Source organism: Capsicum annuum, chromosome 6 (assembly GCF_002878395.1).
Source record: "Capsicum annuum cultivar UCD-10X-F1 chromosome 6, UCD10Xv1.1, whole genome shotgun sequence".
Lineage (NCBI taxonomy): Eukaryota > Viridiplantae > Streptophyta > Magnoliopsida > Solanales > Solanaceae > Capsicum > Capsicum annuum.
Genome location: NC_061116.1, coordinates 2570266 through 2587934, shown reverse-complemented (window position 1 = coordinate 2587934; position 17669 = coordinate 2570266). Strand labels below are relative to the sequence as shown.

Genomic DNA, 17669 nt, shown 5'->3' with positions numbered 1-17669 from the left:
CTAGCATCCACATTGGAATTCAACTAATTCGGATTCATGCATCGTAGGGTCCATTTTTGTGAGCGACGCTTTCAACATGGTTTTTTTTCCATTTTTCCATTTCCAGGGTTCAAATATGAAACCTTTGATTAAAGGTGGAGAGATGAATATTCTTTTTCTTTTTTTGAATTTGTTTTTCATTCTGTGTCTAATATCTGCATTGGAGTTTAACTAATTTGGATTTACGCATTGTAGGGCTCATTTTTGTGGCGGCGCTTTCAATAGGTTGTAGAGCTCATTTTTGTGGGTGGCGCTTTCAATAGGATTTTCTTTCATTTTCAAGGTTCAAAATCAAAGGTGGAGGGATAGATAATCTTTTTCTTTTTTTGGTTTTGTTTTTCATTCGGTGTCTAGTATCTGCATTATAGTTTAACTAATTCGGATTTACACATTATAGGGCTCATTTTTGTGGGTGGCGCTTTCAATAGGTTGTAGAGCTCATTTTTGTGGGTGGCGCTTTCAGTAGGATTTTCTTTCATTTTCAAGGTTCAAAATCAAAGGTGGAGGGATAGATAATCTTTTCTTTTTTTTTCGATTTTATTTTTCATGCAGTGTCTAGCATCCATATTGGAGTCCGACTAATTCAGATTCACGCATTATAGGACCCATTTTTGTGGGCGGCACTTTCAAGTTTCAGCAGGATTTCCTCCATTTTCAAGGTTCAAATTTGAAACCTTTGAAGGTGGAGGGATAGACATTCTTCTTCTTTTTTCGGTTTTGTTTTCCTTTCGGTGTTTAGCATCACATTGGAGTTCGACTAATTTAGATTCACGCATTGTGGAGCCTATTTTTGTGGGTGGCGCTTTCAACAGGATTTTCTCTATTTTCAAGGTTCAAATTTGAAACCTTTGATTAAAAGCGGAGGGATAGATATTCTTTTTCTTTTTTCGATTTTGTTTTTCATTCAGTGTCTGATATCCACATTGGAGTCTGACTAATTCGGATTCACGTATCGTAGGGTTCATTTTTTGGGCAAGATTTTCTCCATTTTCAAGGTTCAAATTTGATACCTTTGATTAAAGTTGAGGGATAGATATTTTTTTTTTCAATTTTGTTTTTCATTCAGTGTCTGATATCTGCATTGGAATCCGATTAATTTTATATTCATGCATTATAGGGCCCATTTTTGTGGGTGGCGCTTTCAACAGGATATTCTCCATTTTCAAGGTTCAAATTTGAAATCTTTGATTAAAATAGGAGGGTAGATAATCTTTCTTTTTTTTATTTTGTTTTCCATTCAATGTCTAGTATTCACACCGGAGTCCAACTAATTTTGATTCACGCATAGCTCATTTTTGTGGGAACCCCCTTTCTTCATTTTCAAGGTTCAAATTTGAAACGTTTGATTACAGTTGGGGGGGGGGGGGGGTAGTTGTTCTTTTTCTTTTTTCGATTTTGTTTTCCATTTGGTGTCTGACTAATTCAAATTCACGCATTGTAGAGTCTATTTTTGTAGATGGCGCTTTCAATAGGATTTTCTTTACAACTATATTCATTTGTGAATGAATAAAGCTGGACATCTCAGAATTAAATTTGAGATTAAATTTATATTTTATTTGATTAAAGGTATAATTAGTGTCAAAAAAATTTATACCTCAAATTTGGTGTTATTTTATCTACCACCAAGGTGAGATGAATTAGTTCTATGATTATAATTTAAGGATTATAATTTTGAAATATCTTTGTCTGCGTATTGAATGAACCTCTAAAAAATAAAATTATTCATATTTTGTCAATTTAATATTGTAACAATGGAATATTATTGTTATATTTTAAATAAATTTATTTATTTCTATTGATAATATAGATATTCATATTGTCCTTTTGGTTAACTTGCTTTTTACCATATCATATTTGATTTTATCTAAGTTATTTTCGATCCGTTCATATTCGATTCGAGTTATTCATTTGTCATCCCTAGTTATAATTAGAAAATAGGACAAAAGAAGTATTTATATGACTATTCATTTTATTTTTTTACTTATTTTCTTCTAATTTGTGTATTACTAAATAAAATTAGCAATATTCTTTTTAATTATGACTATGTATAGCATATTAAGTATCATTCTAAAAGTATTTAACAAGATCATGGGGATCAACAAAGACTTATTTATTTAAACAAATTAGTCCACTTTATAAATGAATTGATTTAGACATATCAAAATTAGTTAAACAATAAATAGATCAAGATATCAATTTTTGAAATGTAACATTCTTTATGGACCGATTAAAGAGGAAAGCGCATTCTATAAATTGAGAAGGAGAAAGTATCATTTAGCCGGTGCCGAAGCCCTATTCCCTTCCTTTCATTCCTTTTCTATTCTCAATTATCGCTGTCGTAGACAATTCTATCTATGTTGTTGATAATCGGCATTGTTGATCGACAACCTTCATTCACTTCCAAATTTCACCAGGCAGGCTGATGCGCCCTGAAAAAGGATCAAACGACAAGGATTTAGTTTTTTTCAATTTTTTTTGCTTAGTTTTTACTATATACCCTCGATTTTTTACTAACAAAATTCAAAATTTTCTTCGGTCCAACTTCTTCGGTGCATCCCTTAACAACAAGAAGACTCATTTGCGATCGGGTTCTTCTCCTATTATCAAAATTTTGATTCGAATTTTGACTCAGATTTTAAATTATTCATTTCTTGAAAACTCAAAAGAGTCAACACTGCTGAATTAAATACCTGACCTGCCCCTTTTTCTTTTTTGATTTCACTATGAACATTAATTTAATTTTGTTTTATAATATATACAGAAAGTAAGGATCAATAATATTCCCACTTATTTTTTTTTACCGTAATTCAAATCCTCAACATACTAATTCACGATGAAAATGCTCAAACCACTTAAACAAGTCTCTATATGTAATTGCATTTACTTATGGGCCAATTTTATAAACAAATTTATTAAACTATTCTTTTTTTCCAATAACAATCATATTTTCATGGGCTAATTTTCTAAACAAATTTATCAGACTATATATTTTTTCGTAACAATTATATTTTCATGGACTAATTTTATAAATAAATTTATTAGATTATACTTTTTTCCAGTAACAATCATATTTTCATGGGCTAATTTTATAAACAAATTTATTTTTCAGTTTCAATCATATTTTTATGGGCTAATTTTGTAAAGAAATTTATTGAACTATATTTTTTCTTTCCAATAACAGTTATATTTTCATCAGCTAATTTTTTGGAAAAATATTTTTTCCTAAATCCTTTTATATATATTCTTCAAAAATAAAGTTTTCCCCCAATACAAACCCTTACTGTCCCTTTCTCCCTCCATTGTTAAATCTTCTGCAATCTTCTTCCCCAATTTTTTTTTTTTTAACTCAAAATTCTCAACAAAAAATAAATTCATTTTTCATTAAATTTTCAAAAATTAGCAAAAAAAACCAGAAAAACAGAAAAAAAAATAATCAGTGAGTAGTGAAATTAAAGAAGAAAAGGTGGCTAGTCAAGGGTTTGATACAGCAGTATTGACTCTATTGAGTTTTCAAGAAATGGACAATTCGAATTCGGGTCAAGAATCGGGTCAAAATTCGGGTAGTAGTAGAAGAACCCGATCGCAAACGGGTTTAGTTGTTGTTAAGGAAGGGGAAGAAGTTGGGCGGAAGAAAAGTTTGAATTTTGTTGGTAAAAAATCTAGGGTTTATGGGAAAAATCATGTGAAGGATTCGAAGAAAAGGAAGAGATTGAAGAATGTGAATGTGGGTGTTGTTGGTTTTCCTAAAAGGAGGAAAGTGAATGATGATGATGGTGAAGGCAAGGCGAAAAAATCGGGCGATTTGGAGGTAATTTCCATTTTCTTGATTGTATATTATCTGTATACAATTAATGTATATGATATGTGTATATGGTGTGTTTGTATTTGTGTGTACTACACTGGGTTATGTTGTTAATGGTGATGATGGTGATTCGCGTGATGATTTGGAGGTAATTTCCATTTTTTGATTGTATATTATGTGTATACAAATATGTGTATACAATTTGTGTATATGAAGTGTGTGAATATATGTGTGTATGATTTCTAATATCTGTTGCTACAATGGGATTTGTTGTTGATGTGTGTGTATTTTTATATGTATTTGTGTGTCGGATGTGTGTACAATTGTGTATAGGATGTGTGTGTTGAGAAAAAGGGTCAAAATTCGGGTAGTAGTAGAAGGAACCGATCACAAACGGGTTTAGTTGTTGTTAAGGAAGGGGAAGAAGTTGGGCCGAAGAAAAGTTTGAATTTTGTTGGTAAAAAATCTAGGGTTTATGGGAAGAATCATGTGAAGAAGTCAAAGAAAAGGAAGAGATTGAAGAACGTGAATGTGGGTGTTGTTGGTTTTCCTAAAAGGAGGAAAGTGAATGATGATGATGGTGAAGATAAGGCGAAAAAATCATGCAATTTGGAGGTAATTTCCATTTTATTGATTGTATATTAGCTGTATACATTATGCGTATACAATATGCGTATATGATGTGTGTGTACTTGTGTGTGTGATGTGTGTGTACTTGTGTATATGATGTGTGCATTTGGGAAAAAGGGTCAAAATTCGGGTAGTAGTAGAAGGACCCGATCACAAACGGGTCTAGTTGTTGTTAAGGAAGGGGAAGAAAGTGGGCCGAAGAAAAGTTTGAATTTTGTTGGTAAAAAATCTATGGTTTATGGGATGAATCATGTGAAGAAGTCAAAGAAAAGGAAGAGATTGAAGAATGGGAATGTGGGTGTTGTTGGTTTTCCTAAAAGGAGGAAAGTGAGTGAAGATGATGGTGAAGAAAAGGGGAAAATTTCGCTGCGCGATGAGTTTGAGGTAATTTCCATTTTCTTGATTGTATATTATGTGTATACAATTAATGTATATGATATGCGTATATGATGTGTGTGTATTTGTGTGCACTACACTGGGTTATGGTTATGTTGTTAATGGTGATGATGGTGATTCGCGCGATGATTTGGAGGTAATTTCCATTTTCTTGATTGTATATTATGTGTATACAATTAGTGTATATGATATTTGTGTATTTGTGTGCACTACACTGAGTTGTGTTGTTGATGGTGATTCGCGCGATGATTTGGACGTAATTTCCATTTTTTTGATTGTATATTATGTGTATGCAATTAATGTATATGTGATGTATATACAATTTGTGTATATGATGTGTGTATGTTTGTGTATGATTTAGTATCTGTTGCTGCAATGGGTTTTGTTGTTGATGTGTGGGTATTTGTATATGTATTTGTGTGTAGGATGTGTGTACAATTGTGGATATGATGTGTGTGTATTTAAGAAAAAGGGTCAAAATTCGGGTAGTAGTAGACGGACCCGATCGCAAACGGGTTAGCTGTTATTAAGGAAGCGGATGAAGTTGGGACGAAGAAAAGTTTGAATTTTGTTGGTAAAAAATCTAGGGTTTATGGGAAGAATCATGTGAAGAGTCGAAGAAAAAGAAGAGATTGAAGGATGGGAATGTGGGTGTTGTTGGTTTTCCTAAAAGGAGGAGAGTGAGTGAAGATGGTGGTGATTCGCGCGACGATTCGGAGGTGATTTTCATTTTTTTGATTGTATATTATGTGTATACAATTAATGTGTATGATATGTGTATACAATTTGTGTATATGATGTGTGTGTATTTGTGTGTATGATTTATAATATTTGTTGCTACAATGGGTTTTGTTGTCGATGTGTGGGTATTTGTATATGTATTTGTGTGTAGGATGTGTGTACAATTGTGTATATGATGTGTGTGTATTTAAGAAAAAGGGTCAAAATTTTGGTAGTTAAGGAAGCGAAATCGAGGGTTTATGGGAAAATCATGTGAAGAAGTCAAAGAAAAGGAAGAGATTGAAGGATGGGAATATGGGTGTTGTTGGTTTTGCTAGGAGGAAAGTGAGTGATGATGATGGTGATAAGGGGAAAATTTCGCGCGATGATTTTTAGGTAATTTCCATTTTCTTGATTGTATATCATGTGTATAATTAATGTATATGATTTGTGTACATATGATGGGTGTATATATTTGTGTATATTATTGTGTGTATATGAGTAAGAAATTGAGGGTGTAAGGGAAAAATCTTGTGAAGGAGTCGAAGAGAAGGAAGAGATTGAAGAATGGGAAAAGGGGCAAATTTCTAGCAGTAGAAGAAGAACCTGATCTCAATGAGTGTGTTGTGAAAGCCGTAGAAGTTCGTCCAAAGAAAACTCTAAATTTTGTTAGTAAGAAGTCGAGATTTTATGGGAAAAATCAGGTGAAAAAATCGAAATAAGAGAAAGCGGTCGAAGAATGGGAATGTGGGTGTCATTGATTTTCATAAAAGGAGAAAAGTGAATGGTGATGAAGAAGAGAACGATAAGGATTTGGAGGTATTTTCCATTTTTCTTGTTGTATATTATGTGTATACAGTTAAATGTATATGATATGTGTATATGATTTGTGTATGTGTATATGATTGTGTGTGTATTTCTATATATGATGTTTGTGTATTTGAGTTTATGATGTGTGTGTATATGTGTATATGATGTGTGTGTTTGAGTCTATGATGTGTGTGTATATTTGTGTGTGTATTTGTGTATATGATTTTTTTTTAAATACCTTCTAGCTTCTAGCTTTTAGCTTATATGTTATTTTAAAAAAAAAAACCAATCCAAACACCTAGTTGGCTGCTTATGACTTTAGCCTATATAATATACAGTATGCAGATGGGATACAAAACCGGATATATGTATAAGCATTGTGTGTGTGCGTAATTGTGTATATGATTTTTAATATTTGTTGCTACGCTTGTTTTGAGCATTGTTATTCTGTTTTCTCTTTTTTTGCTTTTTTGAGCTTATGGCCTATCTGAAATAGTCTCCCTGCCCCACAAAGACCCCTGCTTGTGGGGTCCACTGGATATGTTGTTGTTGATTTATTCTAGTGTGGAAATGAAAGACGGCGACAAGTTTATTGGGCTGCTTTTGACTTAGTCTATATAGCATACGGTGTACAATTGGGATTCAAAACCGTATACTGTACTATTGGTTGTTTTATGACTTTCTTGTGTAATATCATATTTTTGTTTATTTTGTCATGTAGATTGGGAGTTCTATTGTTCGACCGAAAAAGCGTTACCGCCCAAGGGTTGGCGCACAAACCAATGTTGAGGCTGTTAACATGTTGAAAGAGAAGTTGGATGCTAAGCAGATTCAGATGTTCAGGGAAACTTGTTTTGGGCGTTTTCTTGATTTGCCCCCTGTAGTGGTTCAGCATCAGTTGGCACACTCCCTATTGTTGAGGGAGGTGGTTGAGGAGAAAGACGATGCATTGTGGATATCAGTGAAAGATGTCAAGCTGCGTTTTGGACTTGTCGAATTTGGGATTATCACCGGGTTAAAGTGTACTGGCGACGCTTACAAGTGCTGTGATTCTGATGGAATGGGTCAGTTAATCAATACTTACTTTCCTTCTGAACAATCCAGGGTGGCTAAGCAATCCTTAATCGACTGCATCAATGATAAGAGATTTAAATCCGATGAGGATGCTGTCAAGCTCGCTGTCCTATATTTCATTCACACATTTTTGTTCTCCACTGTGAAACGCAAACATATTACAAGGGATGATTTTGAGCTCGTTGAGAGCGGTGAATACGAAACGTATCCTTGGGGGAAAGCTGTCTTTAAAGCCATTATGAAGGCTATGAAGGGTAAGTTGCAGGGGAAGCCTTCATTTTACAGGCTTGGTGGATTACCGTTGGCATTCCAGTGTTGGTTTTATGAGTGTTGTCCTTATGTTAATAATAAGATTGCTTTCCGAGTTGATGACAAAGTGCCCCGCATACTTAGTTGGAAAGTTACAAAGCAGCCAACTTTTAAGGAATTGTGGGATGTGATTTTCAGGCAGAAGCAGGATCAGGTAATCGGAAACTACAATCATTTATTTTCGTTTGCACGTTACATATGATATACCATTCATGTACTCACTAATGCAGCGTATCTTTTCAGTTTTAAAATATATACGAATCATATATTTCTAGTATGTCATAATGTTTATACATGTAATATACCAGCTTAGAACGGTATATCTATGGTGAATTTGAAGTTCAGTAAACAAGTTAGCTATGAATCATTTTGTTCTCTACTCGAGCTAATTTTTTGAGGTTATTTTTCTAGTATATAATATTATAGCATTTTGTTATACATGTAATATATTTTATACGATCTTAGACAGGTATATCTGTGGTGTATTCAAAGTTTATTACACATTGTTCATTATGAATCGGTGTACATTTATTCTCCACTGATGTTGACATTTTTTATGTAGTTAAAGCTGAGGAATATATCTCCGACAGAATTTGAGAAAGCAACACTTGATTTGCCTGAATCAATTGACGATGAAAGGGTTAACGAGGTGGCATCCCGAGATATTGCTGAAGTCCATATTGCTCAAGACTTTAGTAGTCCACCTCCTCGAGCAAGTAGGAAGCAGCTTAAAACCAAACGTAACCCCGCCTTGAACAATGACGATGACTGGAGCACCGAGTTGAAAAGACTGTCTGACGGACAGTCGGAGTTGAAGAGTGAGATTCAGATGGTACGGACACTTGAGTTATTTTAGTTTAACGTTTGAATATTTCATACACAACAGTTATCTAACCTTGTTTTAACGGTTCTCTAGTTCAACAATGAGTTAGCATCGCTCAACGACTGCATGAGGACATCCTTCGCAAATGTTTTTAAAGCCATTGAGTCTCTATCGAAGAAACAAGGAGAAAAGACTGCTTCCGAGGTAATGGGCGAAGTGGAGAAGAATTCTTTTATTTTTCACTGGACTGCACCTATATTACGTGCTGTTTTTCAACATATACTTGAAATTAACGATGTTTTTTTGTTTTCATTTTGAACAGCTTGATGGAGCAAATGACCCCCACGACAGACATGGCGAAAGCAATTCTAGTGAGTTTAGTAATAGTGACGACAACGGTAGTGAAGGGCAAGAGCAGGGCGGTGACAAGGACAACAATGAGAAAGCTAATGAAGCTGCTACGGGTGATGCCGAGGGCGAGGATAAACTTGGAGATCCCGTGAAGGAGGTTGAAAGGATGGACATATCCGAGGCTCAGATTCTTCCAGATACTTGTGAGGTGTCAGATCACTTCACACCGGAACAGTTAACAAAACCAAGCGATCTCGCACCAGTTCCTGAGTCGCCACAGGTGAACCAAGATGACGCTGGCATTGAAGGTTCATCCAAGAAGTCGAGCGACGTTGATAATGTTGATTATAGTTTGTTGACCGAGTTTGACAAGTGGGTTGACGAAGGGATGAAGAAACAAAGCAAGTAAAGGTAACTGTTTAGGAAGCATTGAGGGAGGTATTAGACTGGTTCATTTAGCAGTTTTACATTTTGAGCAAACGACATTCTGCGGTTGCTTTTCTTCTATTGTGCTTTCATTTATGCATCGTTTTATTACTTCTAGTGCGGGTTAAGAACATCCTTTGCTTTATCGCAGGAAGAAAAAGGTCGGAAAAAGTGTATTATGTCGATGAACTTGTGTTGATAATCTGGTCTTTGACATAATAGTAGAGCTAACATTTCCCTCCTTTACAAAGGTTCTTGCAGCTTTAGTTTTTCTTACTGTTCTCTGCATAATTGTAATTTGCTTTGGGAGAGTCCTGAGCCGGGGGTCTATCGGAAATAACCTCTCTACTTCTTCGGAGGTAGTGGTATGGACTGCGTATATTTTCCCCTCCTTAGACCCCACTGGGTATGTTGTTGTCGTCGTTGGGGTAATTTGCTTTGGGAAATCTTTGTTTACTTTCTATCGGTTGGAAACAACCTCTTTATCCCTCAAGAGCAGGAGTTAAGGTTTGCGTATATCTTATCCTTTTCAGATCTTACTTGGGGGACTACACTCGGTATGTTGTTGAATCTTTGTTTTCTTTAATGCCTTTATTGCTTTCCGGTGCCATGTATCTCGCAAATCGAGGAGGTTCATCTGCAAACCTTACCCCATGGGCTTTAACGGACGCTTTTCATTCCTCAACCGGTCATTAATAGCCTTTCCAAAGTCAAGCCTAGCCGGTTACCTTTGGAAAGACGCTAAGCAGGGCTTCACGCTTACACCTTTATATATGATAACAAAACATTAGATAGTTGTATATAGAATTAGCCAGATCCATCGCCTTTAAAAACCCATTACGTAAATAAGTTAATATATATATATCATCTCCTTATACATAGTTAGTCACGTACACCTAGTTGTCATAATGAATATATGACACGTGTCTTTACATAAACAGTTGTTCTCGTATCATTATTGTGCTAATCATGGTAAACCAATGTAGTTTGATGTAAACATCGAGCAAAAGTACCTTTTTCTAGATGGTGCTAGCTCAATACTCGAATGGTAGCTATTATTATGTGCAAACTCCATCAATGCTAAATGTTGCTTCCATCAGGGGCGGAGCCACCTTATGGCTAGAGAGTTCATCCGAACCCCTTTCGATGAAAAATTATACTATCTATACATGATTAAAATTACTTTTTATGTATATATAATTGACATTGAACCCCTTCGGTTTGGGCGTGTGCTTATTTCTTTCGATTTTAAATCCCCTTAGTTAAAATTCTAGCTCCGCCACTGGCTTCCATTGACCTCCAAAATCTATGACACGAGCTCAGAGCAATATTAGAAAAGCATAATCCAAAAGTAAAAATGGAAAGGACAACTTTATAAAGTATGGTGATACAAAAAAAGGCTCTCCTGAGAAACAATGGGTAGCCTCAAGCTCTGAGCATTCTACTTTGAATGCATAAATATAAACAAAATATTTTAGGTTCAGTCGAAGAGATGGAAGCGAATTCATCAATTCAACCATACGAATGGTCTTGGTCTTCCCTAAGATCGACTTCATAATACATAACTTATAAAAGGTCAGCCCGATGCACTAAAGCTCCCGCTATGCGCATGGTCCGGGGGAAGGGCCCCACCACAAGGATGTTATGTATTGTGTGCAGTCTTACCTTGCATTTCTGCCAGAGGCTGTTTCCAAGGCTTGAACCCATGACGTCCTGGTCATAATACATAACTTATAGGTACAAAAAATCCTCACAGTAGCAACTCAATCAGTTTCTAATCTAGCAATATACAGATCATAGTACTTTGCAGCTTGTTCCAAATCTCCAAGCTCAGTGTAACAATCAGCTATTGCTCCATAAGCTTCTGTGCTACCCGAGTCCTCGCCATGTCTTGCCGATAATTCAAGAACCAACGAGTGATACTTAATAGCTTCCCGGTACTTGCCCTGCCGTTGTAAAGACGCCCCTGGAAAATCAAACATGAAACTTTTAACAGGTTTATATCGCGTTACACAAGGGAATGAACAGCATTGTGGATGTGTGTATCGATAAATTGGGACTGAAGGGTAACTATATTAATCATTTCACTGCTCCCTCTGTTCACTTTTACTAGTCCAGTAGACTTTACACTCGTTAGAAATAATAAATGAAGTGCATATTTTACCATAATACTCGTATTATTAGCATTTTCAGAAAGTTTTGGGAAATGGTTTGCGGAATCAGTAGTTAATAGGGTAAAACAGGAAAGAAAGTTGTTTTTCTCTTGATACGCTGAAGTAGACAAGTAAACGTGAAAATTTATTTTGGCATAGCGGACAAGTAAAATAGCACGGAAGGAGTAAGATCTAGTGATTGTACGGAAGAGAAATGGTTTCATGGCTAAAAGGGCAGCCCGGTGCAATAAGCTCCTGCTATGCGCAGGGTACGGGGAAGGGCCCGATCACAAGGATCTATTGTACGCAGCTTCACCTTACATTTCTGTAAGAGGCTGTTTCCAAGGCTTGAACCCATGACCTCCTGATCACATGGCAGCAACTTTACCAGTTACTCCAAGGTTAAATGCTAACATACTGACAACAACAACATACCCAGTATATTCCCACCAAGGGGAGTCTGGGGAGGCGGATTAGAGTAGAAGGTTAGTATTAGTTTAGGATGTTGTAGCATTTGTTGTATTACTTAGTGTATCTTGTATATGATATTTTGGATGTGTTGATTTCTATCGTATACTAGTTACAAATATACTATGCAGTAATTGATTTCTAGCCATACATAGCATCTTATTCTTCCATTTTATTGCTATATACTATCGAGTTTGATTACAGTTCTTTTGAGCCGAGGGTCGATTGGAAACAGTCTCTCTACCCCACAAAGGTACGGGTAATGTCTGTGTACATCGACCCTCCCCAAACCTGACCAGTGGAATTACATGGTTATGTTGTCGTTGTACTTGATTTCTAGAACTCTCCATGGCCACTAAAGCTCCCGCTATGCGCAGGGTTCGGGGAAGGGCCCCACCACAAGAGTATATTGTACGCAACCTTACCTGGCAGAAAGAGGCTGTTTCCAAGGCTTGAACCCATAACCTCCTGGTCACATGGCAGCAACTTTACGGGTTACTCCATGGCCAAGTGCAATCAAGTAATATAAGGATTAAACAGAATAAGAAGATGGACATACCTAAGCCCCGAGCTGCTTTCTTTTCCCTTAAAGGTTCGTTTAAATTTTGTGCAAGGTCAAGAGCAATTTTAAACTCCAACTGCGCCTTTTCTGGCGCTTGGTTTCTAAGAAATTTCTTCCCGTTTTTCAAGCGAGATACTAATTCCTCCTTCTTTGGATCAACAATTACTTCAGATTCCACAACTCTACCACCGGCAGGCGCGTAACTTAAGTTAGGTGCATAAGACTCAATCTTGGCTTGCCTTCGTAAAGCAGCATTGATCTGGCGGAGCTGTTCATTCAACCGCTGCAATTCTGCTTTTCGCTGACGTGCTACTAATCCTGCATGTTCAAATGCAGAAAAGAAGTGAAATACGCAGATAACTAACAACAATCTGAAACCAGGGAATCACAAAATAGGAACAAGGAAAATCATGCTCTGGCTAAGACGGGATGTTAGCATACATTTGAGGTCTGAAACTTCGAACCAAATGACACGGGGAAAACGTTGAAAATACACTGTTAAGGCTTGGTTTCCGCAATAGAACCTGCAAAGAGAGCTTCAGGGAAAATACTCAGGTAACTCTTTTGTCATGGACAGAAAGTCGCTGCTGTCCATCCACAAGTTCATTTACCAAATTCTAGTTTATTTTGCAGGCTCGAGTCATTGGGGTGTGTTTGGTACGTGGATGGGTCAAGCAAGAATATCCCACGAGATTATTTTATCTCACCTTTTTTTTTTGAAGTTTTTTGACAAAGGTAAAGTTGTATTCCTCAACAATGAGGGTATGCGGAGGCACGAGCTTCTGCATAATTTATCTTCGGAGGCCATTGCATGAACAGATACAAAAAAATTTGACCACAGTAGTATCTCATAAATCTCATTAAAACTACTCGTAAACAGAAAGTTCATCAAGTGTTTCGGCAGTGAGTGATGAATGAAGTGGTCGGGTGAACTCCAGGGCTCTAAACAGATATCCAAAATGCATAATTCTGTACATGAAAAGCGTTTAACTTCTTAATTCTGAATTTTGAATCATCGTGCAATCTTACGAATGCCTTTTTTTGGGTAGAGTAGTTTGTACATCCTATGCAACATATGCTCATGTATACAACAACGACAACAACATACCCAGTACCCAGTATAGTTCCACAAGTGGGGTCTAGGGAGGGTAGAATATACACAGACCTTACCCCTGCCTTTGTCGGGGTAGACAAGTTGTTTTCGAAAGACCCTCGGCTCAAAAAAATCATTTATATTCATATGTACATTACAATTTACTGGGGTCTACGACTTATATTTCTATTCGAAGTTGACAGGCTGCAAAGGAAGAAAATGATGGGCTCACGAACAATATACATAATTTAAGCAACTTACCTCCAACGGTAGCCCCAATAAGCGCAACAAACAGCAGTAACGGCATGTTGAAGAGCATGTTCAAGGGTGAGTTATCAGCTTCACAAGTTTCAGCTAAAGCATCTAAAGGCGAAGTCATCATCAATGCATTAGCCATGATTACTGTTGCCGCGGAATGCCTAAACTGCAAGACTTCCTGTCATACACATAATTGAAATTCAAGAAGAAGTGGAGCCAGGATCTGTTTGTTTTTTTCCTTTTGATGAAGTAAATAGTTTCATTACTGGCATCCATAAGATGCAAAATTACAAAAGTATATTAAGGGTAGGGTTCATACAAAACTCACCCCTACCTCGGGAGGTAGACAGGTTGTTTCCGATAGATGAAATATAGGACGAAAATGATAGGAACAGAGCAGGAAAGAAAAAGAAAAAGAGGCGCACCCAAGAGTGTGGCTTAGTGGTGAATGATGTAGGAGGAGAACCATGAGGTTTCAGGTTCAAAACCTATTGGAGGGAAAAATACTAGGTATTTGTTTTCCATATATCCTAGTCTTGATGGACACAGTTATCTGGTGCCGTGGATGTAGTCCCGTGAAATTAGTCGAGGAGCACCAAGCTGACCCAGACACCACGGTTATCAGAAAAAGAAGGAAACAAAAAGAAGGCCTTGATCATGACATTGCTCTCCTATGAAGTTAAACAACAACATACCATCCTACTAGGGTCCGGGGAAGGTAAGATGTAAGCAAATCTTACCGAGTGCTCTCCTACGAAATTAGTACCAAAAAAAAAAACAGCAATTTTGCAGCAGATCCAATGAGTAAAAACTAGAAATAACATTAAGGAACAGTGCAAGAAACAAAACGTAAAAGGCCATGATCATGACATGGCACTCCGACAAAATTACTAGAAGTAAAAAAAACAAAACAATAATTTTGCATCCAAGGGTGTGGCCTAGGGGTCAATAAAATGAGTTGAAAACTGCGAGGGGTGAAAGGTTCAAATCTCAATGGAGAAAAAAACACTAGTGATTTCTTCTAATCAGTCCTAGTCCTAGCCTTGATGGACAGAATTACGTGATACACATTGCTAATAGGAGGTGGCAGGTATCGTGTAAAATTAATAGAGGTGCATGCAAGTTGATCCAAACACCACAATTATCAAAAAAAAAGAAATGCTAGCAATATTGCATCCTAAGGGTATGACATAATGATCAATGAAGTGGATTAATAACCACGAGGTGTCGGGTTCAACTCTCAGCAGAGATAAAAACACTTCCTAATCATGATGGACAAAGTCACTTGATACATATTATTGGTGGAAGATGACAGGTATCGCATGGAATTGGTCGAGCTGCCCACAAGACGGGAACACAACAGTTATCGAAAAAAGCAGCAATTTTGCAGCAAACCCAATAACCAAAAACTAGAACGGTATCGCGTGAAATTAGTCAAGCTGCCCACAAACTGACAGGGACACAACAGGCATCAAGAAAAGAAAAAGCAGGAATCTTGCAGCAAACCCAATAAGCAAAAACTAGAAATAAACATAACCCATAAGCCAAAAAAGTTCAATTTTTTTTGTCTCGAAGAATTCAAGATAACATTGTTCTTTTTTCACAGGACAACTCGGTGCACTAAAGCTCTTACTATTTATATGGGTCCGCGAAAGGGACAGACCATAATGGTCTACTATTTGATGCCAGCCTTACCCTGCATTTTTGCAGGAGGCTATTTCCACAGCTTGAACCCGAGACCCTGGTCACATAACAACTTTACCAGTTACGCCAAAACTCACCTCCAAACACAACTTTAAATTCCAAGAATTACTTCAAAAACTCATTTTTTTCAATTTTCAACTTCATAAACTGGCTCCTAATGCAAGAAACTAAAATGGCCATGATCATAAGTTCATTGACATTGCTCACCAACATTAACAGAACTAAAAAGGTGCAATTTTGCAGCAAAAACAAGAAATAAGCAAACCCCATAAGCCAAAAAAGTTTAAAGTTGCTACGACACATTCAAACTTCACGTGCTTCCTGTTATCACTGAACTAAATTTTAGCATATTTAGTCCATCTATTTTGCTGATGTGGCACTTTTTTAGCTGACGTGACACCTTTGACCGCCGCATTAACACAAAAAGGGTGATAAAAATACGCTAAAATTAACTTCACGGGTGATAGGACCCTATGAAGTTGGAAAGTATCGTCGCAACTTCGATCATAATTGGGGAATACTGAATGCTTTATCTCTAAAAACTTCATTGACATTGCTTACCAACAAAATCAGAACTAAAAAGGAGCAATTTTTGCAGCAACCCCAACAAGCAAAAACAAGAAATAAGCAAACCCCATAAGCAAAAAAAGTTAAAAATTTTACCTTAAAATCAATAGCCAAAAATTTCTTGATTTTTTTCTGAACAAAGAGAACTTCTTTTTCTTCTTCTCTACATTTGTTGGTAAGGTGAAAAATGGGTTGTTTGAAAGAGGGAATTTTGGGTGAGAGAAAATGAGGACAAGAACTTCCTATAAGAAGCCCTTGCTTCATCATCATTGCCATTTTTCTTCCTCACTTTGTATAATGTTCTCTTTTTGGTTCTTGAAGAATTCAAGATAACATTGTTCTTTTTTTTTTTTTTGGTGGGGGGGGGGGGGGGTGGAGGTCTGTACTTTTGCTAGGATAAAGCTTGTAATAATTTGGAGTATATATAGGTTCGCTCTAGAGGCGGAGTCAGAATTCCAACGAACAGGGTTCATATTCAAAGAATACTTAAAATTTCAACTAAGGGGTTTCCATATTCAAAGAAAACTTAGTCGAAGGGTTCAACACTTACTATAACCACATAAAAAATAATTTTAATCATGTATAAATAGTATATTTTTTCATCAAAGAGGGTTCGACCGAACCCCCGAACAGAAGCCTGGCTCCGCCTCTGGTTCGCTGGATATTTTGATATATATATATATATATATATATCTTGTAATAATTATTGTATATCTCGACATTTTATATAGTTACTGGAAATTTTGAATTTGAATCTGTTAAGATACATATTTGGTTTCTCATATATCTAATAGATATATTTTTTATAATTAGTTGTTTTCTGATATATCCAATGAGATATGTTTTTTTCTTTGTAAAGATACATAATTAGTTAGTTCTTGATATATTTTTTTTATTTTGAATATGTCAAGATACATAATACATTCAATGAAGGTACATCTTTTCATATAAAGATACATAATTAGCTCCCGGCATATTTTTTTTATTTTTTAATCCGCCGAGATATATAATTAGCTCCCTGATACATCCAAAGAAGATACCTTTTTTTTCTTCGTAGAGATACATAATTAACACTTGATACGTATTTTTTTAATTTGGATTTGTCGAGATACATAATGCATTCAATAAAAATACATTTTTTCGTGTAAAGATACATAATTAGCTCCCGACACATTTTTTTGATTTTTTACTCCATCGAGATATATAATTAGCTCCCTGATACATCTAAAGAAAAGACATTTTTTTTTCCTTTGTAACGATAAATAATTAGTTTCTGATATATTTTTTTGATTTTAAATCTGTCGAGATACATAATATATCAAATGAAGATATATTTTTTTTCGATTTTAAATATGTCGAGATATATATTTTTTTATTTTTTAATCCATCGAGATATATAATTAGCTCCCTGATACATCTAAAGAAGAGACTTTTTTTTTCCTTTGTAACGATACATAATTAGTTTCTGATATATTTGTTTCAAT

General features: G+C 36.0%; 2 protein-coding genes across 3 annotated transcripts; one reads left to right on the top strand and one right to left on the bottom strand.

The window, feature by feature from the left end:
- Positions 1-3303: 3303 nt before the first annotated feature.
- LOC107873636 lies at positions 3304-9630 on the top strand. The gene is made up of 5 exons (XM_016720561.2): positions 3304-3847; positions 7119-7934; positions 8343-8612; positions 8697-8807; positions 8926-9630. Exons 1-5 carry the CDS (start codon positions 3557-3559, stop codon positions 9361-9363), a joined length of 1926 nt encoding a protein of 641 aa, XP_016576047.2. The 5' UTR covers positions 3304-3556; the 3' UTR covers positions 9364-9630.
- Positions 9631-10732: 1102 nt separating this feature from the next.
- On the bottom strand, positions 10733-16575 carry LOC107873637 (protein FLUORESCENT IN BLUE LIGHT, chloroplastic). 2 transcript variants are annotated; one of them, XM_047413434.1, is made up of 5 exons: positions 16282-16574; positions 13918-14092; positions 12561-12881; positions 12427-12469; positions 10733-11346 (listed from the first exon to the last, which is right to left on the bottom strand). In XM_047413434.1, exons 1-5 carry the CDS (start codon positions 16459-16461, stop codon positions 11304-11306), a joined length of 762 nt encoding a protein of 253 aa, XP_047269390.1. In that variant the 5' UTR covers positions 16462-16574; the 3' UTR covers positions 10733-11303. The 2 variants fall into 2 exon arrangements, with proteins under 2 accessions (XP_047269390.1, XP_016576048.2); XM_016720562.2 differs by lacking the exon at positions 12427-12469 and having other exon boundaries at positions 16282-16575.
- Positions 16576-17669: the final 1094 nt, after the last annotated feature.